Source organism: Mixophyes fleayi, chromosome 9 (assembly GCF_038048845.1).
Source record: "Mixophyes fleayi isolate aMixFle1 chromosome 9, aMixFle1.hap1, whole genome shotgun sequence".
Classification (NCBI taxonomy): Eukaryota; Metazoa; Chordata; class Amphibia; order Anura; family Limnodynastidae; genus Mixophyes; species Mixophyes fleayi.
In genome coordinates this window covers 24,104,112-24,131,589 of record NC_134410.1, presented here as the reverse complement: position 1 = coordinate 24,131,589, position 27,478 = coordinate 24,104,112, and the positions used below count along the sequence as shown (strand labels likewise).

General features: G+C 39.6%; 1 protein-coding gene across 1 annotated transcript in view; it reads right to left on the bottom strand.

Annotated features, from left to right (window-relative positions):
- LOC142102244 (cytochrome P450 2G1-like) overlaps positions 1-24,763 on the bottom strand; it is a 31,220-nt gene extending 6,457 nt beyond the window's left edge. Inside the window, exons 1-7 of the mRNA XM_075186979.1 lie at positions 24,585-24,763; positions 19,519-19,681; positions 14,738-14,887; positions 12,051-12,211; positions 8,772-8,948; positions 4,666-4,801; positions 1,384-1,571 (exon numbers count right to left, since the gene is read on the bottom strand). Coding sequence (XP_075043080.1) covers positions 1,384-1,571; positions 4,666-4,801; positions 8,772-8,948; positions 12,051-12,211; positions 14,738-14,887; positions 19,519-19,681; positions 24,585-24,761 — 1,152 coding nt within the window. The 5' untranslated portion in view covers positions 24,762-24,763. The remainder of the gene's footprint in view (positions 1-1,383; positions 1,572-4,665; positions 4,802-8,771; positions 8,949-12,050; positions 12,212-14,737; positions 14,888-19,518; positions 19,682-24,584) is intronic.
- Between the last annotated feature and the right edge of the window lie 2,715 nt (positions 24,764-27,478).

The following is a 27,478-nucleotide window of genomic DNA, read 5'->3' as shown; positions in this document are numbered from 1 at the left end:
TGCCACAATGGAAAACAGCCACTCTGGAATAGGAATCAAAGTCGCTAAACTGCTTGAGCAGAAAGCGCAATACAGACCTGGTCCGATACTCAGTCCCGTAATATGGTCTGTATGCGCACGCACCTCATACCCAGGCAAAAGCTCCGTGACATCCGTATTGAATCTGTAGCTGAAAGAAATCACCAGGCAGGTGAAGAAACGCGTCAGCCGACTTGGATTCTCACTGAGCCGCTGGATATCACCGCTCCATGACCCAGTTTACATCCCTAGTGGATTTTTGGAGGTTGCTATTTCTGCAAGCCATATCATTGCTACTTACCTGGTGCCACGATTGTGTCAGCCGCTATTTTATTCCTCACCCGGATTGCCGTTATCAGCTACAGATTCAATACGGATGTCACAGAGCTTTTTCCTGGGTATGAGGTGTTGGTCTATGTAGTCAGTCCATTTGACCTTCTATATGTTCAGCTGTTATCCACTGGCCAGTGTTTCATAATTTATGGTTTATTTTAATAAAGTGTTCATATGCATTTTCTTACCCACGGATTGGTTGTGTATTGATTGTGTACATCAGTTATCAGCGCTGTTGTTTGTTGTGTTAGATTGTGTAATGGCTGGTCCACAGGAACACAAATCAAGAAAACTTGACGTAGTTTGGCATACAGATACATTTATCTCTCTGTCTTGCCACCTTAGAGTTTAAACATGGACACCTGTGATACATGCGGTTTGGAGGTTGCTAAGAGAAAATGATGTGTGGAGCTCATAAAAAAAAATAACAGCCATGTGGATAAGTCCTAAATTTGTATTATGTTATGGATATTGTTGATGTGCGATAGATCAATGTACACTGCAATGCATCTCCATGACCAATCCAGATAGGTAGCGATTGGAATGTGTTGCAAGAAATATATATGCTGAGTAGACGTAAGCCTGGATTTAAGCAAAAATGAAGATACATATGTACAAGATTCCCAGCTTAGTGGCAGCATGTGAGGACAAAATAAGGTCTGGGATTGCTAGAGAGCCAAGAAAGTGCAACTCACTAGGAATCCAATTCCCGGAGTGGAGTGGTGAGAGACATAAGGAATGGATCACTCATGACAAAACTCTTGTGCTTAGGGTAATCTGAAGTCCCAATGTCAGCACCTTTCTCCATCATTGGAGTATTAAATGAATAACCCAATGGTTGTAACTCAATTGTTTGAGAGATTACAAAAGATATGCTAACACATTAGATTAGGAGATAATACTAAAACATTTTTGAAAAATCTTCCTAGTAGGGTTCATGTTATTGTAACTCATTTTCACTCTGGGGCCCCAAGAGAAATCAGTGGCAACTCCTAGTCAGATTAAATTATTAACACTCTTAAAATTTCCCACCTTAGGTATGGTGTATCCCCTGAAATTTATGTCTTTTGTTGCTAAGTGGGGAAGATTCATTGGGAGAATATCACAGAATCTCTGGATCTCATGAAGTACAGCATTCATGTAAGGCATCTTGCTCCGGTCCTCAATGGTTGGGCTGCGATTTTCACCAAGCACACAGTCTATTTCCTCGCGCAGCTTGGCTGGAAATAAATTAAGTAAATTTTGGAATATGTTAAAATAAAACTAAATAAAAAAAAATTAATACAGAAAAGTAAATAATAAATTTGTGTAAATAATGTGATTCTGGAATGTGCTACGAAAATCACTGAAAAAGAGGACTTCTGTTAGTATTACTGTATCTTGTACTTAAAAGACATTAGAGAAGCCTGCAACTTCTTCTAAATGATTTTTGATTATTATCCTCTCCTTCCACAACATTGTTTTTCTCCATCCTCCTTTCTTTTTGCAACAGTGCATAACTTGAGTCACTTATTTAATCCATTGGCCTAAATCTAAACCTATCTGGTTTATCTACTCCCTTTATATATTTAAAGCATCTCACATACTTTCCTCCTAGTATTATCCTAGTACCAGAAGCTCCCACACCCACCCACTCACATTTCCCAACTGGATACCTAGCTATCCTGACATACCTCCCTTTGATGAACCTTGACTGTTTTAATCTATGTACATCTCTTCATTTGTATCTTTACCTAATCTCATCACTGGCCTAAAATTCCCTTGCTTTACATTACTACTAAACCATACATATTGTTGTCTCTCATCTCAAATCAAATGTATTTTTATTTATCCTGCCCTTTGAAATTCTACCTGCATTATCAATTTCTTACATCATCTGTCTATAATTCTGTACAGAACTATATTGTTACTTGACTTGTTTAATGCAAGTCCACCTTATAAATGTGCTTGTTCAATGGTGTCCGCCTGGATAAATAATTATTTTTTGGAATACATTAGAGTAGTGCTAAAGACATATATTCATGTTGTCAAAGGGTTTTCCACCTTAATGTTAAATTTATCCAACCACCCTCCCATCCATAGAGGAGTATTTTAGTGGGGTAATTCCACATGGAGCCCGATCATTTGCTGTACAAAGTAGGGTCCCCGCACTGACATACAGCCAATGGAAGCTAGTTGCTAATTGGAGGAGCACAAAAATGCATTCATAGGCGTCTATTTATTAACATGCAATCAGCATGTTAATAAGCAGTTAAACAAATTGTAAAAAACCCCAGTTGTTTTAGTTAAGAAAAAAACAGTTGTTTTCGTCGAAAAATGGCCATTGCATATTTAATGAAGGGTTCAATGCAGGAAAATTCAAAGATTTTTCCTGCCATAACCCAGTTAACGTTTCTCAATGCTGATTCCATATATTAGTCCTGTGAAGCTCTCTAATTCATTAAGCTTTGAAAAGCTTTGCTTTTCGCAGCAAGGTAACGCCATCTCAGGATGGCCTTACCTGCCATTTTCTATGGGAGCCAGTTGAAGCCTCTATGGCTTTGCAGGATCCCTTATCCGTGGAAGTGCTCTGCACATGCACATATCACTTCCTCCATTCACTGGCAGCGCTAGGCTGCTGGTAAATTGTAAAAAGAGTTTGTAGCAGAGGGGGGTACTTCATCGGGGCTCCCAGAGCAGGTAAGTGTCATCTGTGTTTAAATATGCATCACTGATATTTGCAGCGATGCATCCTGAAGAAGCTGGGGATGCATGTGTGTGTCTAAAGAAACAGGGCATAACTGTGTAAGGCTCTGGATGTCAGGAAACCTGTAGGACTGGTTCCTAGGATGGAGTTGTTACTGTTGCTGGAACCAAGAGAAAGTACACTCCCCTTCTTCTGCTCTTATGTAGTTCCACTAGAGGAGCCGGGGTGAGGTGTCTTCAGTGGTGGATCTCAGTTCGAATGGGGGGAGATCACATTAGCCTGTAGGAACTTCACATGATGGGTGTTATGTACTTGCCCTTAGATTTGCCCTCATTCAAGATGGCCATGATTGCCTCATGAAGTTTCCATCTTAGATCTCTGTTATGAACTTGCCCTTACAATAGCTCTTATCCAAGATGGCCGGGACTGTCTCATGAAGATTCCATCTTGGATCTCATTTCCTGTTTGGGCCAAGAAAAGGCACTTCCTGTTATGAAACCTTTGCTTGAGTATTGTGCTTGTGTCTGAAACAGATGCTTCCACAGAACCTTGCTCCCTAGTGATTTGGAATACAATTCCTGGATACCTCTACAAGACCTTTATCTTGTTGGTGCTTTGGACGTTTCTTGTTGGACTCTTGATAATTACTTATATATCAAAATAAATCCTGCTTATTTCAGAACTATCTGGCTATTGGGTTCTGTTTGTGATACCAGAAGTGTGACAATGGGTCTCTGCAGGGTGTTTCATGGAGGAATCATCACTCATTTTTGCTCTCACCCCACCACATGTGGTACGGCGGTACGACGTATCCTGGCGTCATCTAGCAGCCGGGCACGTGTTTTAGTTTCTATGCTCTGTTATTATTCTTTGGGATTATCCTTGTGGCATAGATGTAGGAGGGTGTAGGCACATCCTCCAACTCCAGGGGGAGCTCTGATATGATTTCAACTGGTTCATTTATATTTGTATACATGCTTCCTGGTTTATGTTATTACCTATGCCAGTTCTAACTAGTAATTAATAAGCAGCCTCCTGAGGCTGATTGTCAGCCCTGTCCTCTGTCCTGATTGGCTCTTAGTACTATTTAAGGCAGCGAGGTCTGAGCCTCACTGCCGGCTATAGCGTTCTGTTCCATTACTGCTGCCTGCTCCTGTTCTTGTTTAAGGGTTTGGTGTTGAAACCTTGGATTGATTACCTGTGTATGACCTTTTGCCTGTATCCGGATTCTGAACAACTGCCTGTGACCCTGATTTTTTGCCTGTACCCAGATTCTGAGCCACTGCCAGTGACCTTGACCTTTTGCCTGTACCTGACATCCTCTCTGTTGCCCTGTCCAGTCCTCTGATCTCTGGCCTCCCGCTACACCGTGTGCTACATCCTGTACCTGTGCACTGCCGTGTTAGCATAAACTCATACTACTCTGAGCATAAGACCTGGGGGCATCCGAGTACCAGTGAGCATAACCAGTCTCGACGGGAAAGGTGGCTGCTATAGGTGAAGCTACACAGTTTCAGCTACAACTGTAAAACATAGTCTGCAGCCAGGGTATGCCAGGCCTGTCGACGTTTTGGCAAGTTACATTTTGAAAGTACAAGAGAGAACAAAAGGGTTAGCTCAATATTTACCTTGTATTTCAGGATATTTTAGAACTATGAGACAACCATGCCGTAGGGTGGTGCTGACAGTATCTGTACCAGCAACAAACAGGTTCAATAGTGTCATTGTCATGTTCGACATGTTGAAACTTGGATTGTCCTTTTCCTGCAAAAACAATGTATTACAATGTGTTATTTATTGCACTAATGTCCACCGCTTGTTCCACGGTGAGCAACCAATGGGTATAACTCAGTAAAGAAGGTGAAAAATATAGGTAAATGCATTTTTCAGAATTATAGACAAATCTAGTTTTAAAGCAACAATCCCATTATAAATGATTGTGGTGTTTTTTTTAATATATGTTACTTTCGTTACCTGTCAGATATTCTATGGAGTTGTTAATTTTTCCTTACAATGATTTGTAGTTTGCCAAGTTTATTGTGATTGTAAGCTTCATATGTTATAAACACAGTCGCATGACATATGGGGCCTGAGTCATTACAGAGAGCAAGGCAAAAAAAAAAAGGAGTAAGTTAGCTCCTGGACAAACGATGTTACAATACAAGGGGTGCAAATTAGTTTATTATTTTGCAGATAAGGAAAACACTGGCTGTGTTTTCATGTAGGACACAAATAATTGATAGCTTTAGTTTTACACTGAAATTGAAAGTTGATCTAGGACATGCCCTACCCCAACTATAAATCTGTCCCCACATTTTACATTTACTCCCCCCTCCAATGAAACATGGTTTTGCCTCCTTAATGATTCAGGCCCATGATGTATTAAGCAGAGAGTCTTTTGGACAGTCCTCTTCTCAGCATGCACATCTCCTGCAGTGCTTCTATCACAGGACCACTGAGGAGCTTCCTGAATGAGTCTGAGCTTGTTTTACTGTCTTCATGGCCCATCAGTACACCAGGAAAATCCCAAGGAACCTCAATGCCGAGAGCCCAGCCAAGCCTCGGTTGAATGATCTGGGCTGCATCTGGTGGCCTAGTTATACTTTATGTGGCTATGAGACACCCATGCACATCCTATGCAGGCGTGTCATTTATACCACTGCATTGATCCTTCGAGAGTAGTGTATTGTGATTGTGAGTAACACGGCTGCATAGATAGTAACCTGTGCCCACAGTAACCATATACTTCAATGAGAACAGAAAAACCAGAAACAGAAAAAAAATATAAAGAGAAAGAAAAGAAAGAAAGTAAAGAAAAATTAATATGCTTTTATTTAGGTAAGTGCATGTTATGTGTTTTAATATTCAAAATGTATTTTTACTGTTAAAAATTAGCCTTGCAGTTGCACAATATTTAACAACATGTAACTCATATATATATATATATATATATATATATATATATATATATATATATATATATATAAAAGATGTTCTACTTAAACATTAAATTAATACAATTTATTTTTTCCTTTGGTACTTATTGATTACACTGACAACGCTGTAGCTCATCACCGCTGATGAGAAAAGAAGTCCTTTCATATCTGTAATTCTTTTACATTATGCATGTTAATTTGGACTTATATATAAGGTACACGTTTTCTTTGTATACTACACTATGGTGCTAGCTATGTCTTCCTTGGGCTGACCACATATCTTCTTTTGGCTGGCATTGCCCTTCTGTGTTGGCACACAATCTATTTAATGGCCCCCTACTATTACATTCCTCTGTTGGGTCCTTCTAGTCCAACAATGAAAAGTACAATGTGGGATTGTAACTTTAACACTTGCAAACTAGGCTCATGCCTAAGGCAATACTGTTGAATGGGTAACAAATACATTATTTATTTTCCTTTTTTTCCCCTTATAATTGTTCTTTAACAACTTACCTTAGGGAAGACTAATATTAACAAATGACAAGCAAATGATAAGTTAAGATGGAATGTTAAGATATCATTTATTAAGAGGTTCATATTAATATTTGAATATTTTAATATTATTAGTGATTCCTGAGAGAACTGAGCATTATATAGTGCAGAATAATTGGGTAATGGTATATGTCTAGCTACATGTAAGGTATATTAATAAACTTCAAAGTATTTTAAACATAATCTCAGTGGTTAGGGAGCATCCTCTGTCTGTTTTTTGGCAACATCTGGACTTGGCATAATGGTTTCTGTCACACCTAGTAGACAGCTCTAAGCACATTGAAAGCCATCTACTAGGTTTGTAAGCACCCCTGCACAGCCAAGCTTGTCCTCCAGCTAGCTGTGAGACAGCATGGTACTGAAGGAGTGGTAAATAATTCATTTTATCACCATAAGAGATTGGGGAGGGGGCATATTTTAAAGCCGCCATAGATTTGGGATCTGATTAGTAAAGTCACCATAGATCTGGGTTTGTAGACAAAAACCACCAGAGATTTTAGGGATCTGTACTGTAACAACACCAGTGATTTAAGGGACTTGCTTTTTAATGCCAATAAATATTCAGGCATCTGCATTTTATAGTGACCCACAGCAAAGAGTTGGCATTGAAGAAGAGTTACAAATATGCATTGTGTTTTGACTATTTGTCATGAAATCCAGGGGTAGGCTGGGTTTGGGGGCAGGGGGGCAACTGCCCCCCCCCGGCTGCTCCCATAACTGGCTACCTTTTGCTGGGTCACTGGGCCACCTGCATTTTTTCCCTTTAAGTTATTCCAAATAGGCTGCTGAGTTGAATCTAGCTCCCCGGGCTAAAATGTGCAAGCCCTCCCCTGATGAGAACCCTCTGCATTGCACAATCATCACTATAATGTCCTCTGTATTGTATAGAGGAGACATGAATGTTGTCTGTCTTATATATTATATATTAATATGCTCTCTATATTGTATAGAGGTCACTAGAATGCAAAAAAGCTGAAAGGTTTTTACATTTTTCATACAATTTGTAAATTAAAGTTCGGCAGACAGTTGAAAAAAGAGGGAGTGATACCCGATTTATATTGTTTGACTGAGTGCAAAGGGTCACCAGGGGTACAAATATGCACCTAATACTTTCATTTACATAAATCTGTGTTCATTTGTCTGTATTATCATGAGTGCTCAACAGAATAATAAATAAAAAGCAAAACTTCTATTTTTCAAATGTGGGTGTCCCTGCATATCCACCAAAGATCCACCACTGTTGCATTAACTTAAATATTGTGGGATTTGGTGCTTGGCGATTGTTATTGACCACCAAACAAGAATAAAAGAAAAAGAGGGCATCTGAGTTTGGAAGAGGAAACTGTCCTCTTATAAACATAGGTGCCCCATTTCCCCCTCCTAAACAAGGGTACTCTCAAGTTTTTCTCAAACAAAGATAAGGAAATATGAAAGAGCCTCCCCCTATTCTTGACATTGTTAGTGCTCATCACCAAAGGGATGCTTGTGCATTCACGATATAATGTCACAACGTGCGCACACATTTGACCATGTGATGCTGCAGTGGGTTTCCCTCTGTACCTCTTCTAGAAAACCCACCAATTATAATAGGATGAGCTTGGTAGATTTTATTGCAATCCTCAAAATGACCCCTTAATCACAGTTTTGGACTGCATGTAAAGCCCCACTCACCATTTGCAGCCAAGGTAAAACATGTTATCAGACCCTTATAAAGGCACTGTTACTACAGAGCAATGCTTTCATTGGTTAGAGAGTAACTCTTTCTGCAACAACCTGTAACATAGACATCAGTGACTGAGAACAACGATGCAGGAGGCAGTAGCCCAGTGAAAGCGCAAATGTAGACCTTAGTGACTATGCAGTGTTAATATGAAGCTATATATTCGCCAATGCAATGCTATAGGGTGGAATACAAATGCTATGGGGACCAGAAGAAGAAATTTAATAACAGCGTAAGATCATTAAGCTTGATATAATGATTTGTCTGGCAGGTCTGTGATCATAATGGTTGCTCTGAGAATCATGAAGCCATAGAACAAAGTGACAAAAATGGGAAAGTAGTGATATAAATTTTCTGGTGATGCAATGACATGCTATGGACATAATTATATTTCTGCCTGATGGTTTAAAGACAGCTCAAATGCACAGAAGAAACTATGTCAGATAATAATAATAACATGATGACATGGTTTTGAGATGCGATCCATAGGGAACATTTACTGAGAAAATGTACCTATATCAGATACCTGTTGCTGTTTGATGAGGAAACAGTCAATATAATCTCTGGGTGAATTGGGATCAAGTGTCTCCTGGTTCATCTTTATTCTTTCCAAGATAAAGTTGCTAAGCCTACTGAGGTGTGCGTTTATTCTCTTGTGAGGACCTGGAACATAGTTCATCACTACTGGAAGCATGCCCTGCAACTGAATAAAGAACATGTAACATTTCTCCAATGTAGACAAGATACAGAAAACCAATCTTAGAAAAAAAATGAACTCATTTTCCAAATTCTCTAATTTTTTAATCAACAATTTTATGTAGAATTCATGGGTTTTAAAAAATGTGATTTCACCAGAATGTTTAGAAAAAAACATTCCAATTAATTTCAATGGCAGATTTATTTTAAAGGGTTTTTTTTTCCAGACAGTGAACTATTTATTGAAACCACATTAAAAGGAATGGGCTCATTGGAATAGATCCCTAAGACCTCTGCAAGTCAAATCAAATGAGTAATAATAAGGAAATATACACAAACACAATTTTACAATAAATTGCAATTGAATAAAAGATTACCTCAAACTCTTGTTTACCACTTTATTAAATATTAAATAAACAGTTCTGTTTTAATCAGTCATAGTCTATACCATGTGAGAGGACAGCAGTTAGCGAATGATGAACTTTAAATCAGCTCTGTCCCCTACCTCCTTTATAATCATCTATCACAAATATATAACATAAAAAAACAACAGTGGAAATTTGCACAGAAGTGCTGAAGATTCATTACATGGATAGTGTTGTTTATTAGATCTACTGAATAACATCTCAGTTCAGCTGTTGGATTCATTTAGCTCAACTGTCCTTGCTGTTGTCATTTCTGTTCCTCTTTTTGTGATCTCCACTGCCTCTCTGGTGCCGGCAAGCATGGGGAACAAGTGGACTGGCTCTGTTTCCAGCAAGCATGATGCTAAGGAAAAATCTGAGCTACACAAATTTACTCCAGCAGGTGGATAACCCCAATAGTGTTCATTCAGCACAAAAATGAAAGCCTTCTACAGAACCAGTACAGGAAGCATGTTTAGGCTATCCAAATGGTGAAGGATAGACAAGGTTGTCAACAGCTGACCCTCTTACAATAACTTGGTAATCTTTATTCAATGACTTTGTCATCTTACGTGTCTCCATCATACCCTGTCTATCCTGGTTTCAACCATACCACATCACCAGTATCTTCACAAAAAATGCCAGACACCAATGGCTGCTTTAACATTGGTGATTAATAATGCTTCTGCTTTGCACTAGCCACGCACACTTTCCCCACCAGCAACAACGATTGTTAGTCCACTACCTTATGTATCAATTGTTTCCTCCACCTTCTAGACTGTAAACTGATTTGGGCAGGACCAGCTTTGCCTTCTGTTTCATGTATTAAGTAATCTGCTTGTGTTGAGAACTCCTGAATTTACAATGCTCTGTGATAAATAATAATAATAATAATAAAAATAATAATAATCAATAATAATAATAATATGGTCATAAACACTTTGATTGGCTTGGTTGTCGGTAAAGAACACACTTAATTTCCCATTTGGACTGCGATGGATCAAGCAGAAACAATTCATTTCATATTTAACAGAGTGGTAAACAAAGGTTTGGAGGATACTTATTTTTAAATTTTTTGTATATTGGGTAATGGTCTGAGTAATCTATTACCATTATACTGGGGTGGCAAAGTTGCCACTCCAGGAGTTCCAATCTTGTTACTTACCCTGAATCCCACAGCCCAGGAAGTGCCCCTTTTCAGCACATGGCTGGTAGTCTCTGAAAAGCTGGGTACTCACAATCCCTGCTCTGACCAGCCTGTGGCTGATTTTCACTATTGCATGGGTACTTCACACTTGTGGTCTCCTTGTTATAGTGGAAACCAGCCCAGCATGTTTAGATTTACTAAGCTGCGGGTTTGAAAAAGTGGGGATGTTGCCTATAGCAACCAATCAGATTCTAGCTGTCATTTTGTAGAAAGTACTAAATAAATGAAAGCTAGAATCTGATTGGTTGCTATAGGCAACATCCCCACTTTTTCAAACCCGCAGCTTAGTAAATATACCCCCAAATGTCTTAAACCAGTGAAGCCATTTTGGTTGTTTCCACATCAATTTAGTAAATCAATATTTTATATATTTCCCCTGATCATTACTTAACATTTAGGAATGGGTTATTGTAGTAGCGTAGTTTGATATGTTGGTTGTTTTTGGGAAGGTATGGAAAAATTTGGTGATATATTTTTTTAAATGTCTACAAAATAGAGCTTTCTATCATTATTTCTGAAAATTGACTTTCAGTAGATCTACCCGAAGCCTAGGCTTTGTTCAGTATAGGAGAGGCAAAGCTTATAGATCAGAGGATGGGAGGTATTTTCTGGCTAAATTCTATTTGTCAAGTATTCCCAGTTATGACATAAAGATAATATTCTGTTTTAAAATTCCACTCCATACGTAACCTACTTACCTCTTATATATGGAAGGGGAAACCGCCTAAGTTAGCTCACACAACTATGACATGCTCAAAAAAGAATGGGGGCTTGGCTTTACCAGACTTTGTCAAATACCAGGCGGTATTTGAGCGGCCATCCTAGCTCAGATCCGAGACTGGTCTCTCCCAGGTTCCCTTAAATCCTGGGTTGACCTCGAGAGAGGCCTTAATATCGCATTTCCACTGGCTGACCTTCTCATAGGCCACATCTTTATAGCTACCCGGGCGGTGATCGCCCAAGCCTGGAAATCAGCTATGCTGCCCTCTGTAGCCAAGATAATTTCTAAGGTTCAGTTAAGTTGTGACATGGAAACGTTGGGAGTCCCTTAATCCTCCTCTGCCTCCTCTCCTCATATCAAATGGTTTCCATGGAATCATTATGCCTCCAAGCCCGTAGCCCTGTCCGCCTCTGGGGGTGCTAAGCGTAACCCCTCACAGTAATACCCAAGGGCGTTTATCCACCATCTTTGCTGCATTTCAAATGTTATGTTAAGACTGTAAATTGTTGTGCTTGATACTGTTTTATGCTATTGACTTGTATTAATATGTACTGCCTTCCTTTCTTCCCTTCCCCATTGTCGCCCCCCTTCCCTCCCTTGTGAATTATAATGTTTGTCTTTTTGTTTTCTTTGTTCTTGTGTTTACCATGTAACCAAATGAAAAAACTTTAATAAAATCATTATTGATAAAAAAAAACACAACTTTAAAATTCCACTCCAGAGAATGTATCTAGACAATAATCTTCCATAGAACACTCTAATACTAGCACCACTCACCTGTCCCCAGGTGCTGCTCATATCCTTGGTTGCAACATGTAACATGGTCAGAAGCTTCTGAAAACTCTCATCATCATATTCAAATCGATTTCCAAAAACTATGGAGCAGATGATGTTTGAGACACACTGCATTAGGAGAGTAGATGGGTCAATGGATTTTTCTGTATCAACAACAAAAAAAGATAATTAATTTAGATAGTTGGATTTTTCCCCATATCTTTTTTGATTATTTTTGAATTTGTTGCATTACATGTACTGTCCGGTAACACACTAAAAATACTAGTTATGCCAATGTGTCCATATATAGCACTGAAAGGGTTAACCAGGCAAATAAATTGCTATGCCCTATTACCTTCAGGTGTTGTGGATAAAGACAGCCCCATGCAGGGCTGGATTAACAAAGGGCCTGATGGGGCTGCAGTCCCAGGCTTCTCCACAGAAATAGGGCCTGCCAGCCAGAAATAAAATAAAAAAAATAGCTTCTTATTCTTTTTTTGTGAGGGCACCTGGCGCAGGGAGGGGGGTTTGGGGTGATTATATATATATATATATATATATATATATATATATATATACACACACACACACACATACTCTCTCTATAGAGAGTATGTATATATATATATATATATATATATATATATATATATATATATATATATATATATGTAGATATAGATATATATTATTATTATTATTATTATCATTTATTTGTTAGGCGCCACAAGATTTCCGCAGCGCCGTACACAAAGCAAACAGTAGACTATACAGGGTATAACAGTACAGAACAATAAACAAAAATACCAATGCTTCAGAAACTCCAGTTAGGTTAATGCAGTAGAGGCGGAGTAGAAGAACAGGTATGGAGACAAGAGGGAAGAAGGCCCTGCTCATTCGAGCTTACATCCTAAGGGTGGGTGAAAGAAACAGACACAATTGGAGGAAGTTGAAGAGTGGGGAGAGGGACCGGGAGGAGATAGGGTATGTATATATATATATATATATATATATATATATATATATATATATACACACACATACTCTCTCTTTATTTTTACTATTAAGTTTTCAGCAGCCTGTAATTTCTTCAGTGTTAAAAACATGAAAAAATTGCATTTTCTTGTACATCACCCATTGTTTATATTTTTGTCTTCAATGGTCAATAAAATAACATACCTTTACCTCTCAACTGTGCCGATTCCATCAAGCTAGTCCTGATTTTAGGGGACTATCCTGATTAGCCAGGATCTTGTCCCAACATGGGGGTCAGCTGGGATGCATTTCCACTCTTCACTTTACATATTTGCTGTGTGAACCAGTTGGTGGTGCACTCTTTACATAAGGGAAGATGGAAGGGAGATGTAGGTGCATGGAGGAAAGTGAAAGCTGTGCCCTCCATGATGCTGACCACGCACACATGGTCTGGCCACACCCACACATCACTGACCACACCTCCGGTGGGCTGGCACTTCTCACAATAGGCCCTTTATCATTTTCAGTCCCAGGTCCATTTGGCCATTATTCTGGCCCTGGACCGATGCAAATCAATACATTTGGATGCATTGATAATCATTTGACAAAAATAAAAAATGGAATTCTGTCCATGAAAATTGCATGATAGTTGCCAATCTACTATTCCTTTTACATTTGGAAATCCCCCTTCAAATTTCTGTGCTTGTTCCTGACAACTTAAATGATGTAGTAAGGTACTATTGGGAGATAAGTTTACATGTTTCAATTTGTAATACCTTATTTATTGTGTAATATATTTTTGGTGTTTGGTGACCTCTCCATAATGACTATCCATTGATGGGCTTCTGTGTCATTGAACAGGTTTACAGGAATAGAATAGCATAGTGGGACAGTAATGGAAAGCGGGGATCATCTACTTTCCTCTCCTAGAATACCTTTCGGTTTAACCTCATTTATTTTATAAATTAATAATGAGATGTGAGACGACTTCAGGGATGTTGTTTTTTTCCATAAATGTGTAATGTGCAAAATATGCAAAATGCAATCCATCAGAATCGTACCATAACATGTTAGCACCCGGGGCGAGAAGCAAAACTGTCGCCCCCCCCCCCCCCCCCCAGACCTCAATTTCAACCAAATGAACATAAAATATTTATAAACTGTGCCCCCTTCAGCATTGTGCCCTGGGCGGTCACCCCTCTCGCACAGCCCTAGTTACAGCCCTGCATTCCAGTGTAGGGGACAAGACCAAATTTACAGCACCCCTGAGTCCTTTTGCAGTGAGAAAAGAGCCTGTGTACCATTCCACACTGAAAGTCCTTGATAAATTAACCCATCCTGTTAGGTAAAATAACATTTTTATTTTCCTTTTCAGTGGTAAACTAAAGACATTCTTGCACCTAATCCACACTTAGAAAACGGACACCTTTGATCCGCTTCATTCCTCCTCTCCACCCCAGCAAACACAGTAACCGTGGCCCTACAAATGAATGCAATTCACCATAAAGCATCTGGTAGAAGCATTTGTACTATTTGGTTTGCACATTCTCATTTTTTAAAATGATCCATAACAGTAAGAAAAACAAGACTGTCACAGGAAAGTATATCACAATGCCGGGCCACATAGCAAAATTTGGGTGGTGCAGGAATGCTTCTCTCTGTTCTTAAAAAAAATAATTAACATCCACTTGAGACTCTCCTATATGTCTAAATACCTGTCTGTGATCTGATCTCTGCCACCAGGAAACTAGCCTCTTCTTGGATCCTCTCTTCAATGGTTTTCTTTCCCATCCCGAAGTTTCTTAGGGTTGTAAGGGAAAATCTGCGTAGGTCCATCCACCTCTTCCCATTGCCAAAAACTACCCCTGAAAGTGCAACACAAGACATTTCTCAGGTGCATGTAACCGACCAAGTGACGGAGTACTGAAAAAGAAAAGTGTTTTCTAAGTGTCAGAAATCTAAGTAAATAAGACAGCAAGGTTTCCAGATACAGGGACATTCCTATGAAAACCTGGGCATAGGGGGTCCCAAAAATGTTGTAATATATTTTGTAATTGAAACCTCACATTGGGTTAATAGGTCTTTATTTTGTGGTATAAAATTTAATGTTGTAAAATAAGAGGAAGGCATTTAAAAAGCAATTTCAGCAGTTAACTTGAAATGGAGGTTTTGTTAAAAGCAACAAGGCACATTTTCATTTTACATACTAATAAGCTGAAATGAGTTTTCATGCAGTAGATGTTCCCTAAAGATCAAATCCGTACCCCAACTTGTGGATGTTCCCTTTGGTTTGCTACCAATAGGAGACTGGTAAATTGCTCTTAATGACTTATTTTATGCCAAAGAGGGTTTAGTCAACAATGAGTTTAGAAAAAAAGGATGTAGTATTGTCCACATTGTAAGTATGATATTGAATCTACTTTTTGTCTATTGCCAGTTCATAAAGACTGCTTCCATTTGTTAGGTTGCTGATATTTTGCTTTTAAGTTAAGTGTTCTCTTGAAGGGAAGAGAAAAACAATTGGCCTAGCAACAGTTTAGATTCTCCTGGGTATCGAGATTGATATACTTGCTCTGGTCTTCTGTCTTTTGTCCCCAATAAGGTGAATGTTTGTATTTTCTTGTTTAGCTGTTTGTGTACAAACAAAACTCTTATTCAGATGCAGATGCTGCTATATTTAACCCTTCAAGCAAAAACTAGAAGTACCAGACGACTGATTCTAGGGAGGTTTGGCATGGGGTCAGGGACGTAGCAGTTGTTGAAAGGGTGAGAAGTTTGCCATACCCAGGAGTCGCATTTAGTCTGTTCTAGGGGACATAGGAGTCAACTTTTTAAAAAGATTAGGAAGGCTCATGTTACCCTGTCTGAAAAATACCATACATGGACATCGTTAGTGGCAGCACCAAAATTGGGTGTGCACAAGCAACCACTGCACCCACATAGCTGTCGCCTATGCTAGGGGGTATTGTGGAGATCGTACACAGACAGTTGGAGGGGGACTAGCATAAAGCGATGCTGGCCAATGGCATTCACGTGAGTAATATATGCTTCATTCCAGAGGCGGAACTAGTGAGCTGTGAGCCCAGATGCAGGGAAGTGGGGAGGAGGGAACCGGGGGCCCCGACCCTCTGCATCTGCCATGCGGCAGTTCCCATTATCTCCATGGCCCCCAGTGTACAGTACCTGCTGCACCAATGGCAGGGTTTTTTTCAGCTTACTACAATAATAAAAAAAATTCCTGGGGTGGATAGTGTTTTCCTGACCACTCCTTGTTTTATTTTATTTGTATTTTTTATTTTAATCTTATCATTAATTATTGTGTAACAATTTCTTATTCAGCTCTATTGATTTTCAAGGTGTGTTTGAAAGGATAAAGGAAAGGGAGCGCATAAAGTAAAAAATAAGCACACAAAAGAATACTGCACTGCTGCTTTAGGTACTAATGATTGTATTCTACAACTTGTGTAGTGTGGTATTACTAATAATATCCATTTTCAGGAGTAAAAGATATAAAAAAAAACCTGTGCATTAAAATGAAATGATTAACAACAACTAGTGTTACTGATGCTAACTACCTCCTAGAGGTAGTTCCATACTAACACACTAACAAACTGGATGAGTGTGCATATTGTTATGGAGACATAGCCATAAACAAAGTAAAACAAGCAAATGTTGGTGGGCCAATTTGAAAGAGACAGTGGAAATGCAAGACATTTAATAAAAGAGGATTTTTGTACTTACGTTAAATCTCTTTCTCCGATTCCATCTGTGGGACACTGCTACCATGGGGTTGTCTGAGGGCGCTTGGAGTATGCCCTTAAATAGTTAATAACTAAACTTGCTGCTGACTCCTCCCCTCTGCAACCCCATATTTCTCAGTAATACTAAAGTCCCAAGAAAAATGGCACAAATCACCCTCTCGTAAAGGAATCGTAAAACACAAAAAGAGACAAGCAGAAGTCCTCTACACATAAACCTTAAAGACTTTGACAATATCCAGACCCACAGAAGAAGAAGAAGAAGAAGAAGGCAGCCCAGAAGGAGACAGTCCTTCCCGAAAGGCCGGAACCACTATCTCCTGGTTTAGATGGAAACCTGAGACCACCTTTGGTAAAAATTAAGGCATAGTCCTAAGAACTGCCCTTAATCTTCGTAAATATTCTGGGCACCGCAGAAAGACCGAAGGGAAGTGCCCAAAATTAAAATGATAACTCCCTATGGTGAATCGAAGCAGGGACTGATAGCCCTCCCAAATAGGGACGTGAATACCAGATGTCTATAGACACCAGAAACTTCAGGGTTTTCAACCTGTTGATCACCAAGCGAACTGATTCCATGCAAAATTTGGTCACCCGTAGATGAAGATTGAGACTTTTGAGGTTTAGAATCAGCCGAAACGACCCGCCCTGTTTGGGAACTAAAAACAGGTTTGAGTAAAGACCCCTGCCTTTCTGATCTTGATTGAAGCATCGCCCTTCTCTTGATCAAATTGCGAGGCAATGGAGCCTGGAAGAATCATTGTGGAGCAAGACCCTTGATGTGTATGAAATATCTTCTGGATATTATTCCCAAGATCCAACCACCCCTGGTGGACGCTCCCCACTGATCTTTGAACAACTGAAGGCGACCCCCCACAATAGAGAGGGGGAGTCCCTTCATGCGGATGTCTTGTCAGAGGTCTTGGTAGATGGAAGTCTCTTAGAATAGGAACCTCTTCTCTTCTGGGATTGTCCCGTGAGGGCAAGCGGTCTGCCTCTAATTGAAGGCTGTCCCCTTGAGGCCGAGATACCACGAAAAGACTGCGAAAGGAACCAAATCAAGGGATCCTAGGCTTAAGAGGGTTCACAGGGAAAATAGTGCTATTACCTCCGATAGTCTGACTGATCGTGTTACCCAATTGAGGACCAAAGAGGACCGAACCTGAAAAAGGAAAAGTCTCTAAGGATCTTTTAGATTCCCCGTCAGCATCACAGGATCCCATAGAGTCTCACACTCACTCCTCGCTGTCCGATGGATCACACGCCCAGGGAAGAGCCTTAATTAACACAGACTGCCACACTGCGTTGAGTCCTGCATCACTACCCACTCGGGAATATCTCACACTGCTCCTACACCTTCCATTCGGTCTCTGTGAGATCCAAGCCCCCACTCCACCTCAGTGGGGGACTTGGTATCTCCCAACATGTCGGGTCCTCAAACAGAGTGCAGCGCTCTCTGCCCGTGGCAGTGCTGGACCTGTCGGGACACTGCAGTGACAGTCGCATAGCGCTGTCACTGCCCCCGCGATACTCAAGATTCTTCTTGTCTTCATTTTTTTAATACAAACAAAACCCACAACATTGATTCATTAAAGACCTAGGAGGAAAAATGTTAACTAACTTTTATTCCCACCTAACACTACTAAAATGTTTGCAACTAAAAGAAAGATAATAAAATCGAAACTAAACAGGAAGTATTGTCAAGCAGTACTAAACACAGCCCAACTCCTTGGGTACTTAAACAAAATTGAGAAATATGGGGTTGCAGAGGGTAGCAGTCAGCAGCAAGTTTAGTTATTAACTACTTAAGTGCCAACTGCAAACTCCCTCAGGCAACCCCATGGTAGCAGTGTCCCCCAGAGTGGAAGAGCCAATGAACAGTTAGTGAAACCAACAAACAGTGTGAACATGGAAGGGGTGCACGAAAGAATGAGTGAGAATTTATTTCCGTAGTAGTTAGTCAATCAAAATAGTAACATAGAGTCAGACAGCAGGAGAATGCTGTGCTGGAGGTGTATATAGTAAGCAGAAGGAGGTTGTGTGGGCAACAGACCACAGGATTAAGATTGTGGGGCTCCAGGAGCACGCACACTGCAAGGGATCTGAAGGGATTTAGCCAAAAGAGGTAGGACAGTGAGGGTGGGAAAGTAGTGTTGGGATTGGAAGCCTAGAAGAGGATATAGAGTTGGCACATAATTTAATCGGTGGATGAGGGAAGTGTTTTGGAGCTGGAGAGGATGAGGAATAGAACCTGATGAGGAAGGAGACTGAAAGAATGCAGAAGAAAGTAATTAATGAAGCAAGATGAAGCAGAGCATGGGAAGGAGAACTATTGGACTGGAGGAGGACATACACAGGAGAGAGGAGAGTTTTATTTTTCCATCTGATTTATGGTTCATGAACAGTTGAATGGTGACAAGATGTGTATTATAATTGAAGTAGGTGTGGTTGCAGGTTTGTAGAAGAAGAGATATCCCCTGCATGTGTTCTGTTCACAAGAAAGTTCTAGTACAGGCACTTTGCTTTAGTTGTAGGATTTCATAAAACAGAAGCTATAAGGTTAAATTACAAACATACAAGATTATTTTGAAAATGTTTTTTCATACCTATCCACATCCAGTCTAAAACTGTTTTAAGTGCTAATTCCTGCTTACCTTCTACCAGATCTAGTCATTGTGTTATTTACCATATGTCTGCAAATGAAATGTAAAACTGTAATCACTTCATAAGAAACTCACCAAATCCTTTGACAAATGAATCAAGAGTCGGAAGCCTTCCACGACCACCAAATTCCTCTGCTCTGTCAATTAATGCCTCTTTGACAGTCTCATAACCACACAAGACGATTATGGGATTGTGGCCAAAATAAATAGTATATAATGAGCCATATTTCTCTCTATACTGAAGGAAAATATAAAGATGGGAAACTTATGAGCTACATTTGCGCCATACATTATGTTATGGAAAAATCATCATCATTTATTTATATAGCACCAACATATTCCGTAGCACTTTACAATTGGGGACAAACATAGAAAACTAATAAACAAACTGGGTAAAACAGACAAAGAGTTGAGAAGGCCCTGCTCGCAAGCTTACAATCTATGGGACAATGGGAGTTTGACAAAATGAAAATATATTTTGTTTCCTCTTTATTTTTGCTGCTTTTGACTAGGGTCACAACACCTACTGTATCAATTCAAATCTAGTTACTCCTCAACGTGTTTGGAAGAAAGTGGGTGAGGCTATAACCGAGTGTAGCCAGTCATAGTATTTGGCTGCTAAAACATTCAGCTTAGCTTACTCATGTCTGGCAAGTATGAAGTGGGAAGGGCTTAGTCATTATGTAGCCAATCAGTAAATATGAACTTTAATAATAGCACAGAGTAATGTTGTGAGACTCCTCTCAAACCAGTGTAGCTAGATTTCAGTGTCAAATACATTACAATATGGAATGAAGTTAAAAAAATCTAATTTGTTTTCCTAAATAATAATTTATATATGTTAAGTAAATATATTTCCACAAGTTAACCTGTGCATGATACTCATGCATTCTAGTCAAATCAAGCTACTTAAGGTGTTAAAAAGGTTCTTGTCATGCATTTGGGCCTAGCCCAGGCCTCCTCAGGGGAAGAGCGTTACTTCCCGACGCAAGCGCCCTTTTTTAACGTGGTTTTGTCCACGTCACCACCTCATCATTTTTCTCCATCACCTCACCCTTCATCTTCATCGCCACATCCTTCATTAAGCTACTTAAGGTGTTAAAAACTCCCCACTGTCACCCCCCGGCAAGCACCAACCACTCCCAACTGTCACTTCTCCTTCAAGAAATATAAAGGTCAGTGTATAACTCTGCCCAGCAGGTGGCGCTGCAGCTTGTTTTTTTTTTCCACACACGCCATTAGGCATTTATATAGTAGACAAGTTAACCCGTGCATGATACTTATGCATTCAAGTCAAATCAAGCTACTTAAGGTGTTAAAAAGGTTCTTGTCATGCATTTGGGCCATAGCCCAGGCCACCTCATCCTTCATTTTCATCGCCACATCTATCCAGATGTCTATGCAGACACAGGGATCTCTCTCAGTGGTCCTGAGTATCACACTCCTCTCACTTTGTCACCCCCGGCAACCACCAACCACTCCCCACTGTCACCCCCGGCAACCACCAACCACTCCCAACTGTCACTTCTCCTTCAAGAAATATATATTTTTTTTAAAAAATCTTCATAAACACTTTTAACAATTAACAAATTAAATTAACAAATTAAAAACATCTTAGTATACCAAATTTCAGCCCTTTCTGAATTTTTTTCCCACACACACTAAGAATTTAGTAGGTCAGTGTATAACTCCGCCCAGCAGGTGGCATTGCAGCTTGGTTTTATTTTTTACACACACACACAGACAGACTAACACACACCACTAGGCATTTATATTATAGATAATTCATTCTGAATGGAAACCCTGAATTATCTACATATTTAATTTTTAAATAAGTGAGAGTTATCACATTACATGACTAGACTCTAATGGAGCAGTACTTCCTGTTTTAGCACCATTATCAGGGAAAATGGAAGATTTCTGCTATTTACCATGCAAACATACATGCCTCAGATGGGAGGAATCTTGTTTTATAAAGCATGTGGAAAACATTTTTGATTGGTTGAGCGGCATTTGACCTTGTTGGTCAATTGACGACACAATCAATCCCTGCTGGGACTCTGGAGCAGTCTTGGGTTTTATTTCACACTGAATTACAATTTAATTTGATTTGTTTGATTTATTCCATTAATAAAAAAAAATGTTTAACCCTTGCATTCCAATGTATTATTTACTTATTTACTATAATGTTGGATGGTTCTTAGGCACCCCATTCCCATTATACTGGGATGCCTGGGGTTGCCACTCCAAGGTCTCATTCTTTGTATTAATACAGTACCCACAGCATAAGTGTTCTGGAAAGAGTCACAGCACTTTTCAGCACAGGACTTATAGACTTTGGTAAGGTGGGTCATACATATATTTTCTGCACCCCCTCATGGGGACTCCAGTCACATGCTAACCAGGCTGTTGCTGGATGCCACTATAACAGGGGTACCCTACGCAGGTTCCCTATTACAGTGTAACCATTACAGCCTGCCTAGCCTGGTGTGGGCTTCTATTTCAACAGGTGGACCTCATGCTCTTTGTCCGTCTATTTTAGTGGGAAACAGCAAAGGCTTTCTACAGCTGGATTTTAGAGATACATTTAATTTATTTACATTTTTTATAATAATGAAACACAAGTTATCATTAAAAGTCCATGGGGCCTATTTATTAAGTCATAAACCATGCAGAAATGATTTTTCCCTCATGGTTTAGGTATTTGCAAGTCAATTAGCTATCTAAAAAAAGCCTAATGCTGGCGATATGATCAATATCTCTGACATTAGATTAAGTATTGCATTAAACCACAGTCCCAATATTTTCAATGGGGACTGCAATTTAACAAACTCCAAAGCTTGAAACCCTTGGCTAATGCCATCTGCAGATGGTGTTTGCTGTTTTAACCTCACAGCAGCCTTCCTGCTCTCCCCTTCGGTTCCTATTGCAGAGTGATTTTGCACATGCATAACTTTAGGTCAGTTGTAAGGTAATTAAAGTCATCACCAGGACAGCCTCCAATCGGATCCACTGTCCCGGTGAAAGGAGGAAGTGCTGTGCCCATGTAGAGGCTTCAGCAGAATCCCATAGGAAATTACATGTAACGCCATCCTGAGATGGCGTTACCTTTCTGCACAATGCAAAGCTTATCAAAGCTTCATGCATTGCTGAGCTTTACAGTTCCCCATAGTAATCTATGGGGACTGCAATGCTGCACGGTATTTGCCTAAACGGAGGGAGTTTCTGTGAAATCTCCTCTGTTAGGCAGTTAATGCATAGCGACTAAACTTAAATCATGCAAAAACAGCTGTTTCCGCATGGTTTAAATGCTTGATCAGCTTGATGTGTAGACCCCTAAATCTCTATCCCTGGCTCTGGGTACTAAATTAAGCAGCGGCTTAACCTTTGTGAGAAGAGGACACGCAGATGATTTAAAGTACTTACACTGGTTTGATTACTTCGGCCTGAAGAGATTGTTCCCAGGATTGGTTAATAAAACAAGTTTCTGACTTTCGGATTTAAATCTTATTTTATGGAGGAACATACTTTTTGGAACACACTTAAAGATCTTTGTTATATGGAAAGAGCTGGTAATTTCAGTGCTTTAATTATAATCAATAAGTTACAACTGTCTCAAGACACTAGCTACGAGCACAATATATCTAATAAATATATGATACTGTTTTAGAATAAGAAGCTTGCTGTGTTTATTAGAGAGGAGGCTTAATAGTTGAAATTATATTTGCAAAATGTTTTGATATATAAATTAAGAGTTATTTGTTTAAATACAGTATACTTATATAAAGGAGGAAGCTCCTGTGAATTAAATGCTTTTTGGATTATATGTTTGCTATATGCAATCTTTTATATTCTAATGTTTTTAATTTTTAACTTTATTGGTTGTATGGTTATTAGCCTATTAATTCGCATTTTAGATAATTTTGTGTTGTCCGATTTTCTCTTTGAGCAAATAGAGTTAGAGCTCTGTATCCTCTATTAGAGTGGTTTTTTCTCAGTAGGGGAATAGTTTTGCAATCCTTCATTTTTCACAGCAGCCTTTTTCTATTATTTTATTAATACTTATAGATGTGTTTTTATGTGGTTATCATCATCATTATCATCATCACCATTTATTTATATAGCGCCACTAATCCCACAGCACTGTACAGAGAACTTATTCACATTAGTTCCTGCTCACAGAAAACGAGGGGAGGGTGCACGCTCAGTGTGGGACAGTGAGAGGCTGCAGCTGTGATTGGATGCCACTGTTAAATCTTTAACAGCGGCATCCATTTCCTGCGGGGGGGGGGGGGGGGGGGCGGAGCTGGGGGCATTGTATTGTGGCGCAGGGACCGGGCAAAATGGGGATTTAGTTAGGGATTATTTTTGAGGTAGGGCTAATTTTGGATCGTACTGGGAAAGTAAGGGTAGGTCTTATTATCGGGGAAACACATAGTCAGACAGACAGAGAGAGACTAAGGTCAATTTGATAGCAGCCAATTAACCTATTAGTATGTTTTAGGAGGATGGGAGGAAACCGGAGCAACCGGAGATAACCCACGCAAACACGTGGAGAACATTCAAACTCCACACAGATAAGGCCATGGTCGGGAATGAACTCATGACCCCAGTGCTGTGAGGCAGAAGTGCTAACCACTAGGCCACCGTGCTACCCCACGGTGGTTATAGTTTTATTTGTATTTATCCTGCACCTAAGTAAATAGTTTCTGTGTAAAACTTTAATGTCTGCAAAGAGGGGTAGAAGAGCCACTATAACCTCCCGGGCCCTGAAAGTAGCAGAGTGGGGGCCACTTTAGAGCTGAAGTAGATGCACACATATGCTAACTGCTCAGAAGAGGACTTCACTCTACACTTTTTAGAGTAGAGAGTGATTCTGGCCACAGTGGGCGTCTTGGAAGGTGGCAACCGGGAATGACGCTGCCCATACACCCACAGTAGTTCAGCCACTGCATGCAATGCAAAGCATGCAGTGAATGAAGCACCTTTTCTAGTTGGTAGGTTTACTGTGTAGAGTTTGCCTTCAGATATTTTTCCAGGAGTAACAACAGCACTACCCACATATTTGATTATAAATTACTGAGTTGAAATCCCCAGCAGGGTCACCCAAATGTATGTTAATTTTCCCTTTTAAAACTGACCTTCATTAAGGATTTGACCAGCTTCCCTCTCTTTATCTGCAGGATATTCCCTACAATGGGAAAGGGTGTTGGCCCTGGGGGCAGGTTACGTCTCCCATACATTATATTCCATGTTGAGTATATGAGAGAGGAGATGATCAAAGCCAGGAACAGGGATCCTAACCAGGCGAAGTCCATTGTTCATGTGAGCAGAGGTTGAGCAGTGCTACCTCTACTAGAACATTTATTTAATGCTAATCATTTACTACTGAGCAAATAATTTAATTTCCAGAGTCCATTCTAACTAGATCCAGCCACTGGCTGAGATTGTTATTTATCGCAGTTTCTTTAATATTGGTAAATAACTTTGAATGGTTCAAATGGACAATGCTAAATTTATTGCATTTTCTTTATTGTACTTTTTATTGTACTTTCTTGAATTATGGTAAAGGGTTATTCAAAGTTCAAAGGGGATCGGTTAAGTTAAGTACGGATTATTGTTTTCAATAAAGGTACCAAAAAGGTTATTGTGCCAGAAGGATAGAAAATGTCCTCCAGCTTATTAGTTTATTGCTATACCTTTGTATAGGTGAGGGAAAGATCAGATCCTATAACAAACATTGTGAGGATTAATTAAATGATAAGACACGTTGACCCAGTATTTTTTTTTAAGGGTAGAACAGTACGATGTGTGTGAATATATGAAACATAGATAGAGTTCTACAGTAGTTTGGCTTTGGTTTTCACAAAAACAGATGTGTTATCTATATTAAATATATTGCCTAGTGTCCATAATATATGAATAGTCAAACCACATGCCTTTTTATTTCTATTTTTTATTACTAAAGCTTCTTTGTATTTGCTGTATAATCTAGTTTTATCATGTATGTAAGAATGTATTTGTCAATTTTTATTTGTAAATATGTATAATTCAGCCATTACTGGCTCAGAAAGAGGATGGTGGTGGGCAGGGTTGGATCTAAACTTTTCTTTTAGAGGAGCGGTTTATAGATTAATCATGGCTGCTCCCCATCTCCAGTCATGGTTCCTGCCCTTTCCATTCACGGCCCCTCCCCCTCTCCAGTCCAGACTCCTGTAGGCCCTGTGTCCTACTACTTTATGTGTCACAAATTGGTGTATTATAGGATACAAGTCGCTCAGGTATGTTGTACGCTTTATTTTAAGTAAAACACTATATAGCTATAAAATCACAACAATAACAGCAACAAATAACAGCTATATCTGTCCCATCATCACACTGCTGTCCCCTTCATCATACTGCTCCCCCGTCATCACACTGCGGCATCATCATCACAGTATGCCCGTTTCATCACACTGCTCCCCTTCAATATACTGCTGCCCCTCTCATCACTCTGTTTCCTTTTTTATCACACTGTGCCCCTTTCATCACACTTCTTCCCCTTTCATCACACTGCTTCCCCTTTCATCACACTTCTTCCCCTTTCATCACACTTCTTCCCCTTTCATCTCACTGCTTCCCCTTTCATCTCACTGCTTCCCCTTTCATCTCACTGCTTCCCCTTTCATCACACTGCATCCCACTTCATCACACTGTTCCCTTTTCATCACACTGGCCCCTCTTATGACACTGTGCCCTCTTATCACACTGCCTTCCTTCTGTGGTGTTCTTTTCTTCTATCTTCTTTTCTGTCTTCTGCTCCTCTTGGCGCAGGTCATCAATGACCGTATCAGGACATGATAAACATGTCCGACAGTCTGAGACAGTCCCATGTCGTGAATAGCACCGCACAACATCTTGCGTACCCCATCCAACTAACACACATGACACACTCTAGTACAATTGTGACATGTTACATGACAGATAGCTGTAAACTTGTGAACAAATTTCTTCACTGGTGTTATAGTTACTTTACTAAGAAGCGCAGCGAATCTCTGAGCCAGAGATGGACATCTTGTTTTTGGATATGTGGCCTGGGAAAAGCAGCATTAAACTTTTCCGATTTAGAGATTTTGAAAAACCTAATCTATATCTCTAATAACATTCAACAAGAGTCACGGCAATATCAATATTATGTAATGTAGTTGAGAGGGATTCTTAGCATACTCCGATAAATTGATTAAGATAAATTAAAGCAAAATATTAATTGTTTATTCTTCCTAGCGAAATATAAATTAAAATGAAAGGGTATGTGATTAAAGAAAGGAATTTTATGTGAAGATATAAAAAAGGGGAATCACGAAACGGGACACCTTAATTCTGCCTCCACTCCATCAAACTCCGCCTACAAATGGGCACATTTGAATACAACTCCACTGGCTTTCCTGTTAAGCCCCACCCTTTTTTCAGTCCTCTAATCAGGATGCCCCTTGAAAATCACGGTCGTTGGGAGGTATGCATTCTCACCAGTCCCCTCACCAGTTCCATCCAATGCAACTTACAGTTTAAATTCCCTAACACAATGCCAAAGACACACAGATTAGGGTTAATTTTGTCAGTAACATGCTTTTGTAATGGGTGAGGAACCGGAGCACTTGGAGTAAATCCAAATACAGTCCAAATACACCAATTCCAGCAGCTCTGGACAACACTTCTAGTACTAAAGAATTTAGGTGTTGATTGAGCAAATCAATGTTTTAAAAGTCACAATGATGGAAGTTACAAACCCATATACAGTAATACACATATTATTATCCTCCTTTATTTGTAAAACGCCAACATTGCATGGATTGTGATACAAATAAATAACATACAATGACATGAAACAGAGGTAATATAGAAATTTACACCAAGTATTATTTCAAAAAATGTTATACAAGCAAATCACCTATAGCTAAATAGGTATATGCCTGTTAATTTCCATCTATGATCATTAAATGAAATGGCTAGATCACTGAATTGTAGACCACAATGACAGGTATGACTTGCTTGACAC